Source organism: Ranitomeya imitator, chromosome 4 (assembly GCF_032444005.1).
Source record: "Ranitomeya imitator isolate aRanImi1 chromosome 4, aRanImi1.pri, whole genome shotgun sequence".
NCBI lineage: Eukaryota > Metazoa > Chordata > Amphibia > Anura > Dendrobatidae > Ranitomeya > Ranitomeya imitator.
The window spans coordinates 398,485,242-398,500,771 of NC_091285.1; the positions used below are offsets into that span (position 1 = coordinate 398,485,242).

The 15,530-nt window shown below is 43.8% G+C and overlaps 1 protein-coding gene across 1 annotated transcript in view; it reads left to right on the forward strand.

Moving 5' to 3' along the window:
* The window catches only part of GDI2 (GDP dissociation inhibitor 2), an 88,920-nt gene extending 74,403 nt beyond the window's left edge, over window positions 1-14,517 (forward strand). The window contains exons 10-11 of the mRNA XM_069765333.1: window positions 1,796-1,850; window positions 13,428-14,517. Of these exons, the coding sequence (XP_069621434.1) occupies window positions 1,796-1,850; window positions 13,428-13,577 (205 nt within the window). The 3' untranslated portion in view covers window positions 13,578-14,517. The remainder of the gene's footprint in view (window positions 1-1,795; window positions 1,851-13,427) is intronic.
* Window positions 14,518-15,530: the final 1,013 nt, after the last annotated feature.

Here is a 15,530-nt window from a genome sequence, read left to right on the forward strand (position 1 = left end):
TTAGCGCACCCATTAACTGCCATTATGTAGCACATCGCTAACGCATGTCATAATCGACATGCGTTAGCGATGTGCCGTCATTCTGTGACGGACCCTCGGACACAGTCTGCAGCGTTTTCTGGTCCGTCATCGCTAGCACAGATAGAGTATCTGCGCTAGCGCGATCGCATAAACACAATCTTTTTCGGCACTTGGGATAACTCAGTCCGTTTAACGTATGCGTTGAACGGACTGTACTAACGCAAAGTGAACCCAACCTAACAAAAAGGCATGCCGTGCACATGCGTCGTATGGCTAGCAATAGAGCATCCGCCATATCAGAAGCGATGGTGCGCCTGCGCCGGGACCCCTTGCACAGGCTCTTAAGTCAGCTTTTTTTTTACCGCGGGTCACGCTGACATCTGACGGCATGACCCTGCAGCGCGCTGACCGACAGTCTTATAAGGCTACCGCCGGTGGCAGGTCACAGCTGTGGGGCCACGCTGACATCTGACAGTGTAACCCGCAGGGCTCCGACTGAAGTTCTTACCGGCCCACGGACTGAGACAGCCGTCGGCCACTTCCTCCACCAATCAGCATGTGAAACAGCTGACATGATGACGTAATTTCATTGCGTCTGCGGTGTACTGCGGAGAGTCGGTGCACCAGAGGCAGGGAGAGAAGTAGAGCATCGGGGAATGGGACTGAGGGGAGTATGTTTTTTTTGTTTTTTTTTTTCTTCATGTGTATGGGATGTTTAAGTGGGCATGGGGAGGCTATGGCTGACATACTGCACATGGGGGTGACATGCTGCAGGCTATGGGGGCGTCATGCTGCACATGGGGACGCTGTGTGGGGCTCTTACAGTATATAGGGGGATATCAGCATACTTATTTCTGCTAAGTATTAAGTGATACAATTAATATTAATATAATTATCAATAATATAATAATTGTAATATATCAACATTAATATTGAGTAGAATTCATTTCGGCCTATTGGTTCAGCCCTCCACAATAGTCACGGTCTCCCCTAAGGCCCCTTGGGAAAATTAATTGCCCTCCCCTGCCATAGGAAGACTGTAAAAACTCAAACGAAAACTGCAGCAAATCCGCAAACCTTTTTATACCTGTTTTGCTGCGGATTTGACTGACTCACTTGAAGTCAGTGGGTGAAATGCACAGAGAATTGACATGCTGCAGAAAAAAAAACACTGCAAATACTCCCAGAAAAAAAATTACTGATCATGTGCACAGCACTTCAGGATTGTCCATTGAATTACCTCACAAAAGGATTTAATTGTGTTTTTGGCCCATCTCCGCTCGGAAAACGCATCAAAAACACAGTGTACACAGCATATGGCTTATTTTGGTCGCATGGACAGATACTCCAGTCTCTGCTTGGAAATTCTGCAGCTCTTTCATGGTTACCTTTGGTCTTGGCTGCCTCTCTCTAACACCTTCCTTGCCCGGGCTGAGAGTTTTGATGGGTGGCTCTTGGCAGGTTTTGTTGTGGTACCATGTTCTTTCCATTTGATGATGCTTTGGTAGCATAGGGGTGAATACATATGCACATGCCGATTATTAGTTATTTGATCCATTAAGTTTAATTTGTGCCTATATTTTTCTCACTTCACCGACTTAAACTATTCAGTGCTGATGCATCACATAAATCTGATTACAAAAATATTTGAACACAGGTTGTAATAGGTAAAAAGCCAAGGGGGTGAATACTTTGTGTCATCCTTGATACCAGTTCTCCATTTACTTATATTTTAATCAAAATAAGTTAATAGTTTTTTTTTCTCCTCATTTAGGTTTGTTAGCGTCAGTGACATTTATGCTCCAACTGACTTGGGAACAGAAAGTCAAGTAAGTTTTATAGAAACATACACTAGTAATTATAACCTGACCATTCATATTACGAATTCATAAAAACTAACTACCCTACTAAATAATGTGAATTATTGTTTAATCTGTAATCTAATCTAGGCAAAGTATATACATATATATATCCTGTGCCTCCAGGACCACCAGGAGTTGTCTACCTATCTATACACCCTGCATAAGACCCTGCATTACATTAAACACACAAACAGATCTCTGTAAGGGTATGTGCACACGTTCAGGTTTTTTCGTGATAAAAACGCGATAAAACCGCATTAGAAACTGCAGACATATGCATCCTATCATTTAGAATGCATTCTGCAATTTTTGTGCACATGAAGCGTTTTTTTCCCGTGGGAAAAAACGCATCGCGGTAAAAAAAAAAGCAGCATGTTCATTAATTTTGCAGTTTTTTGCGTTTTTCCCGCTATTCTATGCATTTGGAAAAAACGCAAGAAAAACGCATCAAAAACGCGCAAAAAAAGCATGCGGATTTCTGGCAGAAATGTCAGGTTTGTCAGGAAAATTTCTGCCAGAAATCCTGACGTGTGCACATAGCCTTAAAAGTACTTCTTAAGTCTGTTCATGATATGGAAACGAACCCTTGACAAGTCAATGAGGTGTTGCTTAGCATGTTATCACACCCCTGTGGGCGTGATAACATAACTTACAAGAGTCTGCATCAATGTCAGCACTAGCACTATACAAATCTCACGCATTTGTGTGGCTTTATTCCCTCACATCATTGACCCTCTGAAGTCAGAAGACTTCACTCTTGCTCAGGGGCCTGATAACATGCTTAGTGGGCCGTCTAGTCTGGGGAAACTAATGCCGCATCAGCTAGTCAAAGGGTTAATTTCCATATCATAGATAGAAAAAAAAAAAAAAGTATTTCTAAAGTCCAAAGATCTTTGCGTCCAAAGTAATAAGGGACTGTTACGCAGGGAATTTAGGTGGGCAGATACAACTGCTGGCGGTTCTAGGGGCATGGGGGATCTGACTGGTTCCCTTTTTAAGAATTGTTTTTCTAGAAGCAAGATGAGAACTACAACTGAGAGTAGAATGAGGGAAGCCGCTTGGGGGGCCGTCATCCTCTTCCCATTCCCTGCAGTGTTAGAATTTTCTGAAGACCTTTAATTTCTTTAAGGCTACGTTCTGATGATGAGCTTTTGGCGAGTGTGACACTGCAGATTTTTGCACCTATTTAAATTGGGTTACTTGCATTTTTTTCATTGCGTTTTTGCATACTTTTTTTTTTTTTTGGTGTCCTGCTTTGAATAAACTTTTTTTTTTTTTTTTTTTACTTCCTGGTATTTGCCTTTGACAAAACTGATATACTTGAGTGCGAATTATGTGTTTCCACTGTGGAAATGTAATAAAAACGCATTTGCGTTTTTTACCTGCAGATTATCCACATCTAATGCAAGTCTGGAAAATCTGCACAGACAACTCGGCGTACCCGTTATTGTAATATCTGGTGCCTGCATGCAGCTGAAAGCAGCAGGGAGAAATTTGACTTTTTATTCTCCCCGTCTGCGTTCGGATTGTCATGGAGCCCTGACTGACAGCTGAGCCCCAATGTAGAGTCAGTGTCAGTCAGGCCAGGTCGTAGTTATAGCGGCCACTCTGTAATCTCAGAGCGTGACTAAACCAGCGGTGCCCCCGCATCCATGACTGAAATCAATTGCTGACAGGGAGAATATGGTTAATTTTGTCGCCACTGCATTCCGCCCGTGCATGTGTCGGCCAGCATGACAGCGCGATTAACCTCTGCATGTTAAGTGTTTATTCTGGTGATTGATTCCTTTTAACCCCTATATCATGCTGTCTTCAGATTACATATCAAAAACCTGCTGACAGATTCCCCTTAAGGCCCCGTTCACACATCCAGTATTTGTAAGCCAACACCAGGAGTGGGTAAAAAATGCAGAAGTGGTGGGTGACCTGTTTCTATTATACGCATGGAGAGCAGTAACAAGTTTTTTTGTTTTTTTAAGTCTTCTGGAGGTCAAGTGCTGTATTTCACAGGCAACATATTACCTTGAATTTGCATTGTGTAAAGGTACCTTCACACATAACTATTTCGTTAACGATATCGTCGCTTTTTTGTGACGTAGCAACGATATCGCTAACGAAATCGTTATGCGTGACAGCGACCAACGATCAGGCCCCTGCTGGGAGATCGTTGGTCGCTGGAATGATCAGGACCTTTTTTTTGGTCGCTGATCACCCGCTGTCATCGCTGAATCGGCTTGTGTGACGCCGATCCAGCGATGTGGTCACTGGTAACCAGGGTAAATATCGGGTTACTAAGCGCAGGGCCGCGCTTAGTAACCCGATATTTACCCTGGTTACCATTGTAAAAGTTAAAAAAAAAAAACAGTACATACTCGCATTCCTGTCACGTCCCCCGGCGTCAGCTTCCCGCACTGACTGTCAGCGCCGCCCGGCCGTAAAGCAGAGCACAGCGGTGACGTCGCCGCTCTGCTTTACGGCCGGCGCTTACACAGTGCAGGGAAGCTGACGCTGGGGGACGTGACAGGAATGTATGTACTGGTTTTTTTTTTTTTTTTTTACTTTTACAATGGTAACCAGGGTAAACATCAGGTTACTAAGCGCGGCCCTGCGCTTAGTAACCCGATGTTTACCCTGGTTACCCGGGGACTTCGGCATCGTTGGTCGCTGGAGAGCTGTCTGTGTCACAGCTCTCCAGCGACCACACAACGACTTACCAACGATCACGGCCAGGTCGTATCGCTGGTCGTGATCGTTGGTAAATTGTTTAGTGTAACGGTACCTTAACTCCTTTTTAATTTTTCACCTTAGTGGTGCTACAGGAAAATAAAGCGCCGAGGGTATGTAATGCTGGAGGGTCTGCTCCAAAACCTGCCTCACAAAGTGCTTACTAAATGTGCAAAAAAAAAAAAAAAACAATACGTTCTGTTGATACTTTCAATTTTTGAGCGACACTTCATTACTTCAGGTTTCCAAAGATGCCAATTGGTTAAAATAATTATGCTGCCCTCTCTTCAGGTGTCTTCTGCTCTGAAGATGCTCTATACTGTTGCAAGCGAATGTGGTGAATGAAAATATGGTTAGATGATGTCTGGTCATCTTTTTAAAGGGAACCTGTCACCCCCAAAAATCGCGGGTGAAGTAAGCCCACCGGCATCAGGGGTTTATCTACAGCATTCTGTAATGCTGTAGATAAGCCCCCGATGTTACCTGAAAGAGGAGAAAGACGTTAGATTATACTCACCCAGGGGCAGAGCAAAGTACTGCAGTGCGCGGGCGCAGGGCCTCTCTGACCTTTCTGGTGCCTGCGCACTGCAGTACTTTGTTCTGCCCTCAACAGGGCAAAGTACGCTTGCGCCGGAGCCGTGGCTGAAGATCAGAAGAGGACGTCTTGGAATGAAGATGGGAGGCGCCGCAGCGGACCAGAGACGCCCATCCGACCGGACCAGCAGCGGGACCGCCCCTGGGTGAGTATAATCTAACGTCTTTTTCTCCTCTTTCAGGTAACATCAGGAGCTTATCTACAGCCTTACAGAATGCTGTAGATAAGCCCCTGATGCCGGTGGGCTTACCTCACCCGTGATTTTCGGGGTGACAGGTTCCCTTTAAGCATTTTTGCTCCTAAATCCACTAGCTGTTTTTTTTTTTATTAATATCTGGAGTTGAAAAGTCTAACAAAAAAAGTGAAAAATAAATACTCAAAAAACCCCTAGCTCTGGTGGACAAAACACAATTGCCAGCATTTCCTGAAGAATCTTCCTCTTGAAAAACTCTGGAAAATATGTTGTGTGCAAAAACCCGTATTGCCAAGTTTCCCCCAAATAACACTAATAGGCTGGGGGTCCCATTGGACAGTAGGTGGGGAGGAAGCTTTTATTTAGTCTATTGCCAAGGTCCTCTTCTATGAAGAAATATTTATTGAAGTCGATAACCACCCTTAGTGATGTTAGACATAAAGGAACTGAAACTTGCTATAAGATGTGTAGATCTGTTACTATGTTCTATGTTCTGTCTTCTAAAGCATCATCTACAAATAAATGGTCATAGTGGTGCTGTAGTGCACAGGTATGGCCACTATGACATGGCACATTAATATCCTGCATTGGTTGCCCTAGTCAGTGGCAGCCAGACTGCTTCCATTGGAGAAAAAACACAGCCTATTGGCGTTTGTTTTACCCCCTTCTGACTGGGCATTTTTTTATTTAATGTACTTTCCAGGTCACCACCTGACAGCACACTGGAGGACGTCCTTCTTATCCATCATGGGACAGGAAACACGAGAGGTTAAAAGGAACCTACCCCTACCACCCTGCAGTGTTTTTCCTGTCCCATTATGGATCGGAACGGACGAGAGGAGACTGACCGTTCTGTGCGGGAGGTGTGGATCGGGGGGGGCTTTGCTTCACCCTTCCCACCATGAGGCACCCGCCGGCGGACACCCGCCCAAGGGACCCTCTGCCTACCAGTGTAGCGCTGCTCCTGGTTTGAGGGTCGCTTCCCCCTGCCAGGGGCTCTCGACCCTTCCGTCGCACCCCCTGGTGTATGCGGAATCGACGGCTGCCTCTGCTGATGGCGGCGTCTCCATGCGGCTGCTGGGGGGATAAGCCAGACCACGTTGCACCACGCTCAGTTCCGGCCGTGCGTCACTTACGGTTTGCGGCCGAGGGGGCGGGCGGCGTCTCTTCAGCTGGAGAAGTCCCGAAGCGGTCGGATGGCACGAAAGCGCTGCATCAGAGGAACAGAACAAAAAGGTATGAGCCTGGGGGGTGAGCGTTGGGCGATCTCCAAGGGAGCATGGAGGACGCGGCCAGATCTGATGTGGGGCAGGAGAGCATAACACCAGTAAGTGGGGCGGGAGCCCTGTATTATATGGAACCTCACAAAAATTGTCCACCATAGTAGCGGAAGCTATATTTCTTGTAGGGTGCCTCTTTGCCTGAGAAAACCTTAAAGAAGCACAGCAGGAATAAAGTGTGTCCTATCTGTGCGGCTAAGATAAAGGATACCTGGCAGAAACCCCTGTGTGAAGCATGCACCTGCAGGATCATAGCAGAGGAGCAGGCTTCTCTTATGACAAATATGAGGGCCATCATAAGAGAGGAGGTTCAGGCTTCCGTATCAGGCCTGGTACTCCCTTAGGCCTCACTTCCAGAGACATCTAAGAAAGTGCCAAGGGAAGAGTATTCCTCAGGAGACTCATCATCTTCCGTGTCAGATCTAGATGAGGAGGAAGAAAGTAGAGAGCCTCCGGAGAAAGGGAGAAGATATTTATTTTCCGCTGAAGACACGGGAGAACTTTTAGAGGCTGTACGGCATACTATGCAGATTGAAAAGCCTCAACCAACTTGTTCAGGATGAGATGTTTGGAGGTTTACGCTCTCAAACCTCTAAGGTCTTTCCGGTGAACTCCCATATCCGATCCATGATTCTGGAGGAATGGGAGGAAGTGGAGAAAAGACTAACTATTTCTAAGGACTTCAGACTCCGCTTGCCGTTTGAGCCAGAAGAGGTTAAAGAATGGGTGGACATTCCTAAAATAGACATCCCGTTGGCTAAAGTGTCCAAAAGGACTGCAATTCCTTTTGAGGACTCTAACAACCTAAAAGAGCCAATGGATAGAAAGGCAGACGGCCTTTTAAAAAGGGCCTGGGAGAGTTCATCAACAGTTATTGGAGCGAATACAGCAGCGACATCTGTTGCCCGCTCCATGCACCTATGGATAGATTAATCTTCAGGATCAGTTAACAGCTAAGACTCCTAGAGAAACTATTCTGAAATCCATGCCTCTGTTAAAATTGGCAACCACCTTTTTGGCAGATGCCTCTGCAGAATCAGTTAGGTTCGCTGCTAGGGGTCAGTCCCTATCTAATGCAGCCCGGAGAGCTATCTGGCTCAAGAGCTGGTCGGGAGATATGCATTCTAAAAATAAGCTCTGTTCAATACCCTTTTCCGGGGGCAGGGTCTTTGGACCGGTCCTCGATGATATTTTGGAGAAGGCCTAAGATGTAAAGAAAGGGTTTCCTGAAGAAAAGCCTAAACAATTCCAGCCCTTTCATAGACCCCGCTATAAGCAGAAGCCAGATTACAGGGGGAAAGGAAAGCAGGGTAGATGGAGTTATCAAAAAGGTGGGGAGAACAGGCTCAAAAGCAAAGACTCGAGCTACTTGGGTTCGGGATCTAGTTACAGGAGAAAATGACGCCATCAGAGTGGGGGGTCGTCTAGCCGAATTCCTAGGAGGATGGCGGGAAGTAATAGCAAGTTCTTGGGCCTTACAGGTTGGGTCCCAGGGATCCAAAATAGTTTATATCTCCCCCTCCTGAAAGATTCCTGGTTTCCAGCTCCCATCTAAAATCGGCGTCCCCCATGTGGTCAGATATACAGGACCTCCTGGAAAAGGCAGCAATTGTTCCGGTACCCTCTCAGGAAGAGTACAGAGGTCATTACTTGAATCTCTTCTCAATAATAAAACCATCAGGAGAATTTAGAACAATAATAAACCTAAAACACCTAAACAAATGGGTGACATACAAGAGATTCAACATGGAGTCAATTCAGTCAACCATTCCTCTGTTAGGAAGGGGTATGGTAATGTGTACTCTGCATCTAAAGAGTGCATATTACCATGTACCTATTCATCTAAGTCACCAAAAGTTTGAGGTTTGCGGTAAATATGGAAGGCAAAATTTACAATTTTCAATTTCGCTGCCTCCCCTTCGGCCTGGCATCAGCTCCCAGAGTTTTTACAAAATGTATGGTAGAGGTGGTCGCCTATCTGAGAAATCAGGATATAATGGTAATTCCTTGAAATGGTGGACTCTTCCCAGGAACCTTCAGGTTGGGGTACCATGGCTTCAAACCCCGAGTACTTCAGTCACGACAGACGCAAGTCAGCAAGGTTGGAGAGGTCATGTTCAAGGAAGATATTTCCAAGGTCGTTGGGAAAGGAAGGACAGAAAGAGATCATCAAACTACAGGGAACTACACACAGTTTGGAAGGTCTTAACAGCCGCACAGCCCCTGCTGAGAAACAAGCATGTAAGTCTTTTCAGACAATACGACGACTGTAGCCTTCCTTCGACATCAAGGCGGCCCAAAAAAATATGGCATTGCAGGGTCTGGCGGAACAGATCTTCATATGGGCGGAAAAGTCGGTACTGTCAATCTCGGCGGTGCATTTGGAAGGGTCCAAGAACCAGTTGGCGGATTTCCTCAGCAGGGAAAGAGTATCCCCTACAGATTGGGAACTGTACAACGAGGTCTTCAAAAGTCTGTGTCTCCGGGTCCGGATGGCATACACCCACGAGTACTAAGAGAACTAAGTAATGCAATAGATAAACCATTATTTCTTATTTTTAGGGACTCTATAGCGACAGGGTCTGTTCCGCAGGATTGGCGCATAGCAAATGTGGTGCCAATATTCAAAAAGGGCTCTAAAAGTGAACCTGGAAATTATAGGCCAGTAAGTCTAACCTCTATTGTTGGTAAAATATTTGAAGGGTTTCTGAGGGATGTTATTCTGGATTATCTCAATGAGAATAACTGTTTAACTCCATATCAGCATGGGTTTATGAGAAATCGCTCCTGTCAAACCAATCTAATCAGTTTTTATGAAGAGGTAAGCTATAGGCTGGACCACGGTGAGTCATTGGACGTGGTATATCTCGATTTTTCCAAAGCGTTTGATACCGTGCCGCACAAGAGGTTGGTACACAAAATGAGAATGCTTGGTCTGGGGGAAAATGTGTGTAAATGGGTTAGTAACTGGCTTAGTGATAGAAAGCAGAGGGTGGTTATAAATGGTATAGTCTCTAACTGGGTCGCTGTGACCAGTGGGGTACCGCAGGGGTCGGTATTGGGACCTGTTCTCTTCAACATATTCATTAATGATCTGGTAGAAGGTTTACACAGTAAAATATCGATATTTGCAGATGATACAAAACTATGTAAAGCAGTTAATACAAGAGAAGATAGTATTCTGCTACAGATGGATCTGGATAAGTTGGAAACTTGGGCTGAAAGGTGGCAGATGAGGTTTAACAATGATAAATGTAAGGTTATACACATGGGAAGAAGGAATCAATGTCACCATTACACACTGAATGGGAAACCACTGGGTAAATCTGACAGGGAGAAGGACTTGGGGATCCTAGTTAATGATAAACTTACCTGGAGCAGCCAGTGCCAGGCAGCAGCTGCCAAGGCAAACAGGATCATGGGGTGCATTAAAAGAGGTCTGGATACACATGATGAGAGCATTATACTGCCTCTGTACAAATCCCTAGTTAGACCGCACATGGAGTACTGTGTCCAGTTTTGGGCACCGGTGCTCAGGAAGGATATAATGGAACTAGAGAGAGTACAAAGGAGGGCAACAAAATTAATAAAGGGGATGGGAGAACTACAATACCCAGATTAGCGAAATTAGGATTATTTAGTCTAGAAAAAAGACGACTGAGGGGCGATCTAATAACCATGTATAAGTATATAAGGGGACAATACAAATATCTCGCTGAGGATCTGTTTATACCAAGGAAGGTGACGGGCACAAGGGGGCATTCTTTGCGTCTGGAGGAGAGAAGGTTTTTCCACCAACATAGAAGAGGATTCTTTACTGTTAGGGCAGTGAGAATCTGGAATTGCTTGCCTGAGGAGGTGGTGATGGCGAACTCAGTCGAGGGGTTCAAGAGAGGCCTGGATGTCTTCCTGGAGCAGAACAATATTGTATCATACAATTATTAGGTTCTGTAGAAGGACGTAGATCTGGGGATTTATTATGATGGAATATAGGCTGAACTGGATGGACAAATGTCTTTTTTGGCCTTACTAACTATGTTACTATGTTACCGTTGGGGGAAGCTGGATGTGGATCTGTATGCTGCCAAGCAAAATGCAAAGGGCAGAAACCTTTACTCCCTAAATCCCTGGGAAAACCCAGCAGCGATTGATGCTTTCTCATACCCCTGGAACAACGGTCTTCTGTATGCTTTTCCTCCTCTGGCAATGATTCCAAGGACACTCAGGAAAATTTGTGAGGACAAGGCCAATGTCATCCTCATAGCACCTCATATTGCCCGAAACGGCGTTGGTTTCCCTTGCTAAGAAAGCTGTCAGTAGAGGAACCCCTCCTGTTACTAGAAAGAGAGGATCTTCAGCAGGGTCCAGTTCTACACCAGAACCCAGGAGCTCATCGATTGGCGGCCTGGATCCTGAACGGCAGGTCTTAAAAGCAAAGGGCCTTTCAGATGACTTTATCTCTACCCTCCAAGCCATCAGGAAACCAGTGACATCAGCTATCTATACAAAAATATGGAAACGATTTTGTGGGGAGATGACAGTTGATACTGACCATCCTAATATCCCAAGAATTCTTGACTTCCTGCAGTCAGGATTCCAAAAAGGCCTTAGACCTAGTACATTGAGAGTCCAAATAGCGGCCCTGAGGGTGTTTTTCGATTTCCCTCTATCTACTCACCCCTGGATTAGTCGGTTCTCTAGAGCAGTCCAAAGGCTAAAACCTTTAATCAGGAGATCGGTCCCGCTGTGGGATCTTAATCTGGTCCTGAATTTTCTATGTGAACAGCCGTGGGCCATAACGGGGGACATAGAGATCAGTAAACTTTCCCTTAAATCTGCGTTCTTAGTAGCGATCACGTTGGCAAAAAGGTTGGGGGAACTACAGGCTCTATCAGTACAGAACCCGTATTTGCTAATCTTTGATGATAAACTAGTGCTAAGACTCGACCTGGCTTTTCTCCCAATAGTCGTCTCAGATGCTAATATGAATCGGGAGATTGTCTTGCCATCATTATGTCAGTTCCCTAGAAACCAAAAAGAGAGGTTTTACCATAATTTAGACGTAAGAGAGACGGTACTCAAGTATCTTGACTTATCTAGGCCCTGGAAACAGGATAACAACCTGTTCGTTCAGTTCAGAGGTCCGAATAGGGGGAAAAAAGTGTCTAAAGCGACTATTGCACGGTGGATAAAGTCCACAATCAAGTTGGCTTATGAAGCCAAAGGGGAGAGTTCCCTGGTTAAACTTAGAGCCCATTCATCTAGGGCCATGGCCACGTCATAAGCAGAGAAGGGGGGGGGGGGGGGCTACGGCTGAGCAGATCTGCAGGGCCGCATCATGGTCTAGCCTTAGTACCTTTTCTAAACATTATAAAGTTAGATGTAGTATTGCTTCAGTTGGCTTTTGGTAGAAAGGTACTTCAAGCAGTAGTCCCGCCCTAAATACCATTCTCCTTTGGTATTTCTCCAGTGTGCTGTCAGGTGGTGACCTGGAAAACGGTAATTAGACCTACTGGTAATTGTATTTCCAGGAATCAATCCTGACAGCACTATTAGTTCCCTCCCTATTGTACAGTATGATCTTTATACTCATGTGATGTAACATTTGTATGATTGATTATTTTGTTGGAATAAACCTTTATTTTTTGCATCCATCCAGATGTGTTACTTTGAAAAGCACTGAAGGGTGGTAGGGGGAGGGTCCTTTCATCCTCTCGTGTTTCCTGTCCTATGATGGATAAGAAGGACATCCTCCAGTGTGCTGTCAAGATGGATTCCGGGAAATACAATTACCGTTTTGCAAGCGGGGAGAAAAAAAAATCTAAATGCAGTGAAATGGCAAAAAGCCGTTCTGCAAATGCTGTTTATAGCGTTCTGTATATGGTAAAAATGATCTGGTAGATTCTCACGGTCAGTATGATTATTGCAATTCCAACGTGCATTTTTTTTTTTTTTTTTTGTGGTGAAAAATGTATTTAAAAAAATAAAATAAAAATGTCCTGACTGTTTCCAAGACTCATTATGTTTAATTTTGTTGGTGATGGAGCAGTGTGAGGTCTTGTTCTTCACATATTGAGCTGACGTTTATATTAATATCCATTTTGGGTAGACTTCATGTTCTGATCACCTTTTTATTGCAGTTTATTGCTCTGTTGCCACTTACACCACACGTTTTTACATTTATTTTTTTTTGAGGTGGAAAGCTATTCAAAATTTTTGTCTTCTTTTTTCACTGTATGTTGTGGACTTTTTAAGGGACTTGCACCTGTGATCAGCCAAACAATTGTACTATGTATTATTCACAGCAATAAGACAGTATTGCCAAAAATATAGTCTTATGAATGCTAGCCACAGGATGGCCTAATCATGATGGGCAGGGGGAACGTCTTTAGCAATCCTAAGCTGTCATGCGAACCCACATATGCATCACCAGGTGCACCGATGGGCAGTTAAAACAGGGTGGTCTCCGTAATTTCGATATTAAATGCCTCTTTCACAATTGACAGCGGCATATAACAGGTTAACAGCCACATCCATCAGCTTCTGTGAGATGCAAGCTCAGCCTCTGAGCCTGCATCAAATCACGGAGCTGACTGGATGTACCAGTATGCCATATGTCGGTAAGGTGTGAAGGGTTAGTCTCATGAAGACACTGATGTATATAGGGAGGATTTTACTGAGGAAATTAGAACCTTTCTTTCTAACATCAGTGGCCCATTTATTCCTAATTTAATTTCTGATCATCTCTTTAGATCTTTATTTCACGCACATATGATCCAACAACTCACTTTGAAACTACCTGCAATGACATCAAGGATATCTACAAGAGGATGACTGCATCAGAGTTTGATTTTGAGGAGATGAAGCGCAAGAAGACGGACATCTTTGGGGAGGACCAGTAGACTCCTGCACCATGTCTGGGAGAACTCCTGAATCTGCTACAAAATACACATTTGGGATATTAAGAACACTGTATGAAACTCAATATTGCAAGGCCTGCTTTTTGTAAAAAAAAAAATGAAAACCAAGAATACCGCACTGGTGACTGCTCTGTGCCCCGCTCCTGTTTCACTTCCTGATGAGGCTGCTGTCCATAAACCAAATTTGTTCTGCCATTTCTAGATTATTTGAATGAACTGATCTTTTTCAGTTTAACTGTAGAAGTATCTCATGCTCTGAAGTTCTATTCATTCACTACTGACATTTTATCATTGTTTTAATGTAGATTCTGCTTTGATGTACTGAATAATGCTTTCTTTTTAGAAATATATCAGGTTTAAATGAAATATGTATCCTATGATCGGTTTAATCTGATTTGCTGTCAGAAGCTTGTAAGTATCTTGTGCAGCATCTCAGTTACTGCCATCGTCTCACTGTTATTTTCTGATCAGGTCTGTTCTGCAATATGGAGCTTCCAGTGTGTTATTCTTGTGAAGTTTTCAATCTCCTGACACCAGCTCAGAAAAGTATGGCTGTAGCCACCTGTTTTCTGCAGACTGATGTCCGTAGTATTATGCAGGCAATGCTTGCATTTAATTCAAATGATAAAAAAAATGAAAAGCAGTATTGATTTGAGTCCTAACTTCAAATGTTGCTTTAAATGGGGATTGAGTTAATGCAAAAGTAAAGCCAAATTGTGAAAACGTATGGCGTTTCATTGCCTTTGTTGTCTTGTGTTACATTACATCAAAAGTGACTTTCACTTTCCAGCAAGGTAATAAGAGTATTTCTCTTTACCACATGTACTTTAAACTATGGCCAACACTGGTGTTGTATTGAATTGTTACATTATACTTTGGTGCTGTAATTCACTGTACCATTAAATTGCACTCTATAAACTTTTTCAGATTTCGCAGTGATCTAACGTAAGTCTATAAAGATGTACCAATTACTCATGTAATTCCAATAAAAAGGTGCCCTGATATCGGCATCTGTCCTAGTTCTTGGCTGCTCCACATCTGGCGGTTGTCTGACACTGAAGTACACAAATGCTGAGAAGTAGAACAAATTATAGTGTAAAGGGTTGTGCAGTTTGCAGAAAAATCACAGTGGGTATATTACAGGAAACTAACACATCTTTCACTTTCCAAGTAGCCTTGGAAAGTAACCTTTCACTTTCCCCCAAGTCACCCCAAAACATCCATGCTGCATAAACCTATGGGGGTAATTTGGCAGCAGTATTTTGTGATGTATGGTAAGCTGGAAATGAGACCATTTCAAAGGCAGGAGAGAAGTAATGGTGTAACCAAGCTGTATTAAGTCCCAGAATTACTTGCTATAGTTGTGATTTAAAGGGGTTTTCCACTTTTTAGAAAACACCTTTCCACAGTCATAAGATATATATATATATATATATATATATATATATATATATATATATATATATATATATATATATATATATATATATTTTATGTAAGACAAAGCTGACCTGCTTTACTCCCCTCCTCTGGCTTCAGTGCGGAGTCTCCACTGTCCATCTGTGTTCTGCAGCTCTGATGTAGTCCTCTCACCACTTCACACTTTTAGTCCATGTTGATAACTTTTTTCACTGGATGTCCCTCATGACAGCACGACAGGAAGGTAGTCCCATATATCCTTTAGTGACAGGAAACACACAAGAGGTTAAAAGCCCCCCTTCCGCCTCAACTCCAGTGTTTTTCCTGTCCCTTGCAGCAGGGCTGTGGAGTTGGAGTTTGAGCCCATTTTGGTGGAGTTGGAGTCTGAGTTAGTAAAAAATGCAGTTTGTGGGGAATATTTTTATCATAAGAATTTGGGAAAGTTATGAAATGTCCTACAAATGTCTGTCATATTCCTGATCTAAGGTCTAGACTTTTAGCTGAGATAAATCTGTG